The sequence below is a fragment of the Gavialis gangeticus genome, unplaced genomic scaffold, assembly GCF_001723915.1.
Source record: "Gavialis gangeticus isolate Ggan-Ray unplaced genomic scaffold, GavGan_comp1, whole genome shotgun sequence".
Lineage (NCBI taxonomy): Eukaryota > Metazoa > Chordata > Crocodylia > Gavialidae > Gavialis > Gavialis gangeticus.
This window is the reverse complement of record NW_017729028.1, coordinates 27,401,178-27,410,988: the sequence shown is the minus strand read 5'-3', so window position 1 is coordinate 27,410,988 and position 9,811 is coordinate 27,401,178. Positions and strand designations below refer to the sequence as shown.

The window sequence follows — 9,811 nt, the reverse complement described above, 5'->3', positions numbered from 1 at the left end:
AGGAACAACTTCCCCCACTCTCCCCCTGAGCCACGGCTCTGCCCCCCCCTCCCCCTTGCACTCACCCTCTGACCCAGCACCGCCTGCTCCAGCTGCCCAAGGTGCTTCCTTGGGCTGAACCAGCCATGCGCTCAGCCCCACCTCAGGACTGAACCAGGTCCTGGCACCAAAAGCAGGAGAAGAAAGGATGCAGTGTGCCTGCTGGAGGCCACCCCCATTGAGACCAGACCTCTCCTTCCTATGGGAGCTGGGGAAGGGCCAGCCCAACAGTGCAGAGGAGCCTTCCAGGTCCAGGCCACAGCAGCATAAGTGTGGTGGGAGGTGCAGGGAGCCCATCACCCCACCTGGGCCCTGTTGCTGCAGGGGGACCAGGCAGACCCACCCCCAGGAGCCTTCTTGCTGCTGCAGGAAGGTTCCCCTGACCCCAACACCACCCTCCCATGGTAGCAGGATCTGGGGATAGGAGAGGTCAGGAGAGGTCCACTGCCCGTGGGGGCAGGGGGAAGTAGCTCCTCCACAGCTAGGCAACATCCCCTAGTGGCCTGGCTGCACCCACTGCCTATGGCTCCCCGCAAGTGGCCTACACAGTGCCAGGCACACAGTGAAGACATAAGGGGCCAGAGCTGTTTCTGCCAGAGGTCACTATACTAGGTATGTACTATTGGTTAACTTTTTAACCAATATAATAAGAGGAGGTAAAAGGATCATTTTAAAACAATTTCTACATCCCTAACAGCAGTACTCAGAGAAGCAAATATATTAGCAATATTCTTGTATGAAACATTTTACTCCTGCTCTCAGGGTTGATACTAATGTCCTCTACATTATAGGGTACTGACCCAGGACATTTATCTTTCACATCTAAGCCACCACTTTGTTCAACACTGACTGCTGGAAGAAACAAGAAGCATTTTGTTCCCCGCTCCATCCTGAACCACTTAACTGATCCAAGGATAGGTGAGGTTTCCTCTATCTTCCCCCTCCACTTTCTGGCTGCTTTAAGGAGGCACATTGCTCCCTGATATTCTACTTCTGCCACAGGCTCCATTTTGTGACCCCTCCTCTCCAGCAAACCATCTTAGCAGAAGAGTCAATCTGAGCTGATAGCTGCTCACAAGGTGAAAATGGATTAAACATTATCATTTTCAGTCTGCTGAAGCAGCAGTAACACTGGATCCTTCTAAGTCTGGAGTCATCAGGTTACTACCATTTTATATATGGAAGGTTAGCCTTTTATCATAAAAGCTATAGATATAATTTTTTAAATTACAATGAAATTCAAGACTTAATCTAAAGTGTACGCACTTCAAATACTGGTAGCGCACACCAGAATAGCTTTATTCTGATCCAGATCAGTGGATCTGCTCAAACCTAGTACCAGTTGTGCAGTCCAGCCTCTTCCTTACTTGCTAACAATGCTTAAGCCTAGCAACAAGCAATCAACTGCTTGTATTACATTATCTCATACAACTTTTTGGAGGAAGTTTCCTGCACGACATTTATTTTTATGACGGTAGACAGTTTTAAAAGGCAGTAAGTCTGTACAAAAAGAGTCTTTACTGCTTCTAAAGGATTCCCACAACAAGAAATAAGACACACCTCAGATACTTAACTATTGCAATTTCTGAAGCAAGCCACAAGTTATATGTCACTAAACTACTGTTCTACAGATCTTGATCCATAATTTGGTAGTCAATCCTATGTTCATTGGTACTGACACTCCACACTTGCACAAAAAGCCTGATTGATTTCCCCTACAGTCCTGGAAGAAAATCATTTTATTCTGATATATGACATGCACGTTTCGCCAATTCCACTGAGATGTACTTACTTCTATGTTGGCAGAGCTGGGTTGATCTTACCTGTGAGAAACATTAAATTTTTGTACTATCCTTTCCCCGTCTGCTAACCAGATCTGGACATTTGTGATGGGCTCTGAATCACTTAGCGGTACTGATGGAAGAGCTCTTTTCTCAATATCTCCATGATCATTTCTTCCTTTAGAAATTATTCTTGGAGTAGCACTGGAAGGAAGAACCAGACAAGGTTATCCATTTCACACAAAAATCATCAAGTTAAAACAGTCTTGAGCTTATGTATTTAAAGAAGGTTCTAAATTGTGTCAGAGATTAATAACACCATATTCCTAGGCTTGCTAAGCGTATAAATAGAGACTAAAGTTTTAGTAGTGGGATACAATGATTCTTAATATGCTACAAACAGGACACTGAGAGGTAGATTATCTCATTTTTGTTAATGGAAATATATTGTAAAAGTTCTTAAAGAGATGGAGAGAGATTTCAGGTGATCAATGTCTTAACAGGATTAAGCACAAATCCCCAAGAGAACTTGAGAATACTTCGTATGTCTATGCCTCCTTCCCCATTGGGAATGAAGCAAAATATTTTCAGGAGTCTGAGTAAGGAATTTTAAAGCTAATGCTAATTTATGTGCTTCCCAAGTAATACCACATAACAGTCATCATCCAACTTAACATTCATGCTTAGTGTAATATGAAAACAATTAAGTTAGCCTTGATTTGGTTCCCCAACATCCAATTTAAATTACAAGAAAACTGAGTGTCTGCATTTACTCTCTCTCAGTTGTGAAATACTTGTTGATTTTTTTAAAATACAAAGCATTACCCAGTGCCCAAAGTATATATAAGGGAGTACAGAAAAGTGGTTGAATAAAAAGTCTCTAAAATATAAATTTAACAAGTGAGCCTATTATAATTATGTGGTCTGCCAATGGTATTTCAAAAACTGAAGGTTAAATGCAGCTTCCTCTCTATGCAAGCTAACCCTTTCTTCCTGGCCATTAGGTAACTATTATACACAATACAATATTCTAATCAGAGATGTGCTACACCTTAGTGAAGTACCTTAAGTTTTTTAAAGACATGACAATACAAAACAATGTCTTAGGATTCCATCTGCACTTACTAATAATTTGTCTTCAGGAGAAAGTCTACTTAGAAGTCATATTTCACAGATTTCATAGACATTAGGGCTGGAAGTGACCTCGTAAGATCATCGGGTCTAGCCCTCTGCCCAAGGGGCAGGAAGTCAGCTAGGGTCAAAGGATCCCAGCGAGATAAACATCCAAATGTTTCTTGAATGAGTCCAGAGCAGGTGCTTGCACCACTTCTGGGGGGAGTTTGTTCCCATTAGACCTTGTCATCTCCTTGGGGTGCTCTGGTGAGCAGACATCCCCCCAGATCCTGATGCACATCCCTTGTGTACTTATAGGCTGCCACCAAGTCACCCCTGAGCCTGCGCTTCTCCAGGCTGAAGAGTCTCATAGCTTACAGCCTCTCTTCACAAGGCCTTTTTTCCTGCCCTTTGATCATGCACGTGGCTCTCCTCTGGACTCTTTCAAGCTTCTCCACTTCCTCCCTAAATTGCAGAGCCCAGAACTGAATGCAGAATTCCTTGTCTATTTTTTAGAGAGACCCCAGGACTTATGCCAAAAACCATAATCACTAAATACAGAAATCCACTGACTAAATCTAAGAACATGACACAAAAGCCTTACCTAAACTCTTTGACACAGAAGTTCCCCCAATAAAGATTCTGATGAACCTAAAGTTTTGTTTCTGGGAATGAAGAAAAATATTCCCTAAAACTTTTAAAAATTGATGCATAAAGACCTCTAGGGACTGAAAATTAAGGAAAAAGTTGTACTTCTATTTTTTGACTTAAAAGAAATATCATTGTTCTAAAAGGCCCGTTAATCAAGTGAACATATGAAACTCTCTCAAAGATAGAAGATCTTTTCATCTGCCCCTCAATGTGGAATAGATTTTTTCATTAAATTTTCTAGTTTTCCCCAGTCTAATGGCAAAAGGTCTGACAGTTTTACCTGATGAAGTTACAGAAAAAATCTGACTGACAAGGAGTTAAGTCGATCTTTTTAGTTAATGTATTTCCAAGAAGAGCTTTAAGATATAGTTCTAAAACATAAGACGAAACAGAACCAACATTTTCTATTGCAATCAAAACTATTAAATGCAGTGAAGCAGGTGTACATAATACAAAAGAACACAAGCATTAATTACATAGGTTAAAATGAATTAGGTCAGACTCAGAACTAAGTCTTATTTGGCTCTCACGTGTAACATAAGAAGAAAAAAAAAAAGACAAGGAGGATAAAACCTAGTGTTATTTGGTCTATATCCAACAGATTAGAAAACACTATCCTGCCTCCCCCTCAAGCAACACTGCCATTGAAGTTACCATCAGACTGACCCAAACCAGGACTACAGGATTAGTTTCGTCACGAGTCACTATTGGGGGCAAGAATTAGCTCAAGTGGAGAGCTGATAACAAATGTTTAGAATTGCCAAAGTTAGTAAGAAAAGCTGCAAGTCACAACTAGGTCATCTGGCAGGCAGAGTACCCAGCACTTCAGTAACTGAAATCACTGCAGTGACAGAGCAGGAGCAACTAGTTTCCATTTACAAGATCAATCTTCTTAACCACGTGACAATTCGTATATGGGGTTCAGTAGCTTGGTCAAGATTTAAAGATGTCATTAAATATATTTTCCACCCCCCTTCCACTAAGAATAATGGGACAATTAAAGGGAAAAAACCCCAAACAGTTTAATGAGCTACGAGCAATTTCATTGCTCTCATCAATTCTACTGTGATCAGTTATATAACTGAATACCAAACCTGCTAAATCAAGACCCTCTTGCTCCTGTAGTCCCATTTTCTCCATGTCAATGTCACCCCCTCCAGCCCCCTGCCCCACTTCCTTTATGAGCTGAACATTGCATACACTTTGTTTCGACACAGACGAGTCAGTGTTTCCATCACATCAGTTACAACGAAGGTCTTTTATGGCAGGGTAAGAGCTTAAGGGAAAATGCTACTACAGATATCACACTGAAGTCTGAAGACATGAGGCATTCCCAGTGCAGTTAGAAAGCATCCATTATATCACACTACTTACCTTCCCAATCGGTAACCATGTCCAGAAAATGGGTGAAATACTGGCTTCCTTGACATATACACCTCATCTTTCTTATCTTCTACCTTCACATCCACTTCTTCCTCATCAAAATTTTTTTGCAACTCAAAAGGCAACTCCCTTAAAAGTCAAGAGTCAAGATTAAAATAAAATTCTTGGTTTAATCTTAAAATTTAAACACATACACAACCCTGACTAATCTAGGTGAGTTTATCCACCCAAAAGGTATTAGTGATACGTCACTAACACCCATACAACATAATCTGTAAATCAAGCTAATGAGTTGGGGACCCACTGCAGATTACTGAATTGCAAATTAATTAGAAGTAAACAGTAAAAATGAGAGAAAGATATCACTGCAGCATGACAGTTTTTTTGATAGAGGGATTATACCCATATTTTCATTGCAAAATTGTTTATTAAAGAGGAGACTAAAAATTGGCTCTGCTGTAGCCTTTGCAAACATAATTTAAGGGCTTCTTTTAATATCCAAAATGTCACCAGTATCCAAGCTCTTTAGTAGACTACACACTGATTGGATTGGGTCCATGCTCAAGTACAGCAAGATCAGTTTCCTGGTTTAAAAGCTCTTTGGCAAAAGGACTCAATTGTGTGATTGTGACAGTGCCTTTAGTGTCTGCGTTGCAGAGAAACTATATGGTGCTGCCAAAATGGACAGCAACCATCTGAAAAATTGTCACCCCATAAAAGTGGTCATCTCTGTAACTATTTGGCTTGGGGAATTGGGAGGAGTGGGGAGAAGAGAAGGAGAAGGGGGATGGCGAGAAGAATCTTTTCTTCAGGAGTGTGGGTTAATGCTCACACTAAATAGCTGGGAAAGGATGCTACTTTTATGGACAAGGTGCTCATTATAATTATGGTCAGGAGCAAATGCTGGTAAGTGCCATTCACAGAGAAAAATGTTTTCATTAATATGCTGTAAAATTAAGTACTATTGACCTAGTAAGATTTGACACAGCTTGAAAGGATGATTTATCATTTTAAATGCAATGGCTTAATGAGTTCATACAGCTGTAAAAACAGTTACTTTTGTTTAGCTTTCACTCAAACGGCACATTTATACCACAGAAGTGACTGACAGAAAGGTTACCCAGCACTTGCTGAAGGAGGCATAGCAGCAGCTCCTCATAGGGCCTCAGAATCTTTCAATGAGCAGAGAAAACTACACCTTAACTGTAGCTAAGGATACCCTCACTGTAATCTTTCTTTGGAGAGCATTTCAGCTGTAGCTACCACTAAGGCATTGTGCCTTCCTTATTATAACTTTAGGGTACAATCATCAAAATGGACTTTTAGTTTATCTCAGCACTCTGAGTGTATAACCATAGGCTCTAAAAGGTTACTCTGTCTATTGGACATGCCTTACTACAGTGTGAATAGCTATTTTAATGACAACTGCAGCATAACTTCACATAGGTCTATTTTAAGGTATAAGCAAAGCAGCTGCTATACCAGTTCATATAGCATTAAGAATTTAAGCAAAGCACAGTATAAAGTGTATTAACACCCAAAGCTCACTTGCCCTTTTTTAATTGAATCTAAGAACTGCTGATTTGCCACATCTGTGTAGCTCCTGAGATCACCATCATTTACTGTGAATCCATTTTTCCATAGCTTAATAATGATGTCAGCCTGCGAAGTAAGAATAATGAATATCATCTCTTCAACAATGAAGTAATGGGAAAACACAACTCAACATACTAACATTTTCTTATCGTTTCAGGTCATCTACTCAAGAAACCAAAATTATGCTGGAAGACGGCTTGCTCTAATGTCTTGGGTCAATCCCAGTAGACAGGAGGGTAACAACATGGGACAAGTGACATTTTTAATTTCTAAATATCTTCGGTCATCAGAAATATGCTTGAGACAAACCTCTGAGCCCAAAATGATTGAAAAGCAGAGGTGCCTATGTAAAACTGTTTACAAGAAGAATTTAAGACACATCACCCTAGTTATCCTCTTACTCCTACCACTCCACATGATGGGTGCCAGAGTTTTTCAATTGATCTCTTTGAAGTACTTGATGTGGAATCGAATGCTCAGCACCAGTGGAGGCCAACATTTTTGGAAGGCATGCCACAAGTTACCCTTCCTTGCACCTTGCTCAACTGCCACTATGATCTCCTTCCCCTGCCCGATCCAGTGCTTTACTTTCTATTTCCTGCCCTATAGTCCTCTGTGTTGCCTGTCCTGATCTGTCACATGCTATACACTGAGGCTGCCCATGTCATCTATGGCATGCTGCCCATGTCACCTAAGCCACCCCAACTTTACACTATTCCTGAATCTCTTTTGTGAGTTTTAAAGGGCACAGCTGAAGGATACAGAGCGCAGGACTAGGAATAGAGCTTAGAACGCTTGCTCCGTAATATACACTTAGGTCTGCTAGCTGTAAAGCATGTTCAGTATTTATGTTCTTCCAGAAAGGGATATAGCAGTTGCTTGTCAAGTGCTATATATAAACAGGCAAGTAAATAGAAGGATTACTCAGCAGTAACTGTAGTTTGAATTATACCACAAGCTATTCCAGACCCTGATCAATTTAAAGATATTTTGACGCTTGCACCCATATCACACAAATGTAGAAGGTATGTGTAGATTTAGTTCACCTTACTTAACAGAGGCTCTTCCTAGAGCCCAACTGTCAGGAGAGGCTAAGCTACTCAAAACTAGATGCTGAGGGGAAAAACAGTGACTTAGCCAGTTTAGACAGAGTCAGACGACTTCAGATGGAGGTTTAGAATATAGGTGTCAATGTATTCATGCAAAACAGTCAGCCCCCAGGACCTGAATCTTCCCAACAGTCCTGGCAGATATCATAACAATCTTTAGAGACTCTTGTGTACAACTCCAGTACAGCATTCAAGTGATTATGCTACAATCCAGGCATGCAAGTTTAGGGAGTTAAGATTCATATGTACTGTTATGTAAGTGACAAATGAAGGGAGACTGGAGAGCTGAACATGGCTGGAGGTAAATGGATGCTTTTCAGTCTTTTCTGCACTAGGACTCTTCAAGCCATTTCATCATACAGGAACGGCAGGAGATTGTTCGTGTTTACAAGGCTGCTATATAAAGAAACTGTAACCTACCCCTGAAACTCTGAGTACCAGAACTAACATGTCCAGTTGAGAGTTAAATTAAACTAAAAAGTTTTATCCTGACTATTCTGGAAAATTTTTTAAGTAAGGGTATAAGACAGAACGTACAGAAGCCTTTGACTCGAGACATGAAGTGTGTATCAGGAAGCAGCTCCTCTAGTGAACTAGTTCAGAGGCTGGTAACCAACAATCCACAGAGTGGATCTGGCCTCCAGGGTCCACCCACACGGCAGCCAGGAGGTTGGTGGGAGCAGCTAGGACTGAGTGCCAGCTCACCTCGGACCCAAGCTGGGCTGCTCTGACCCGCTGCCTAAAAACATTGCTGACTGACTGCTGATCTAATTTATATTACCCTGCAGACTGTGGAGACACATACAAAAATTTAAGATCAGATAATAAATGAAAGAAGTAAGTTTACATAATCCAGAAGATATTTAAAACATCTCCAGAACATGTCTGAATATTTCAGGTATACTTAAACTATCAAACTTTTAGATTTTTCACTAACAACTGAAACCTTTCTAACTTGAACAGGACTAGAAGAATTTGACCCCAAATCTAATAATATAGCCAGGTTTCCGTGAAGGTAGTTAATCCTCCAAATCTGAGTACTGGAATGATATGGTCTCAACTTGGGCAGTTGTCCAAACACACAAAATATTAAGTGCAGAATCAACTTCTAGCTGAAAACTGATGTGAACACGTATTAGGTTTTGCATAAAGTTAGAAGTGTCCACTAATTATGTCCTTTGTAAAGGCTGGCTTGTTATGCAAACAAATATTTTAGAAGCCGAGTAAGAAGCAGCTTCTGTTACTGATTAGCTACGGGTATAAGCAACTTATGCACTGTACCTGAAGAGAATAAGAGCACTTAGTCTGACTGGACTCCTTCAAAAGGATTTTACATGTCCAGGTACCAATTCAGACTGAGAATTTCACAACTCAAGAAAATCATGGCACAGTGAGCTGGAGTGTAGACCTGCAATATTGAATTGTTACAGTGCTATAAATTCACACTACGTCTTACTGCATACAAGTTTTCCCCTATAGACAAGCACCAAACATTTACTACTCGAGATGTTTAAGAACGGCATCTCTGGTCTTCCTTCCTCCAAGTTTCTCCTTAGAATTCATTGGAATAGAGCAAGGCTGCTATGGATCAGCTTCAAATCTTCCTGTACGCACTCTCGCATACCCCAAAAAGCAGCTGAAGAGTGGTAAGACTGGGGGGGGCAAAATACAGCCCATGGGACAGATCCGGCCCACCAAGTCATTCTATCCAGCCCGGGGGGGGTGAGGGCTAAAAAATTTAGAAAATTATTATCTGCACATGACTGCTTGTCCAAGATGATGAGGTGCCAGCAGCAACAGCACCCAGGAGAAGCCAGTGACAGGACCCAGCAGCTGAGCAGCAAGGCCTGCCCGACACTGCCCCCCACCAGCCTCCCATCGCCCAACAGAAAGCCTCTGCAGCTTCTGGCCTGGCAACACTTTCGCTGTTCTCTGCCCTCCCTTCATCTGAGTGGAAATCCAGATAAGATCAGACAGAGGGAGGGAGTGGAAACCGTTGCAATCAGCCCATGCCAGGCTGGGCTGGTACCATGCTGCACCGTGTGGTCCCCGCCATGCAGCCGGGAACCACGTGGTGCTGGCTGGGGTGGGCTGGAGTGGTGGCCATGCAGGAGGGAAAGTAGGGAAGTGGCAGGGGAG

At 41.6% G+C, this 9,811-nt stretch overlaps 1 protein-coding gene across 2 annotated transcripts in view; it reads right to left on the bottom strand.

The window, feature by feature from the left end:
* Positions 1-9,811, bottom strand: part of UBXN2A (UBX domain protein 2A) — a 30,719-nt gene that overhangs the window by 6,471 nt on the left and 14,437 nt on the right. For both annotated transcript variants that reach the window (XM_019520816.1, XM_019520817.1), the window contains 3 exons: positions 6,520-6,629; positions 4,959-5,096; positions 1,863-2,024 (listed from right to left, as the gene is read on the bottom strand). In XM_019520816.1, coding sequence (XP_019376361.1) covers positions 1,863-2,024; positions 4,959-5,096; positions 6,520-6,629 — 410 coding nt within the window. The remainder of the gene's footprint in view (positions 1-1,862; positions 2,025-4,958; positions 5,097-6,519; positions 6,630-9,811) is intronic.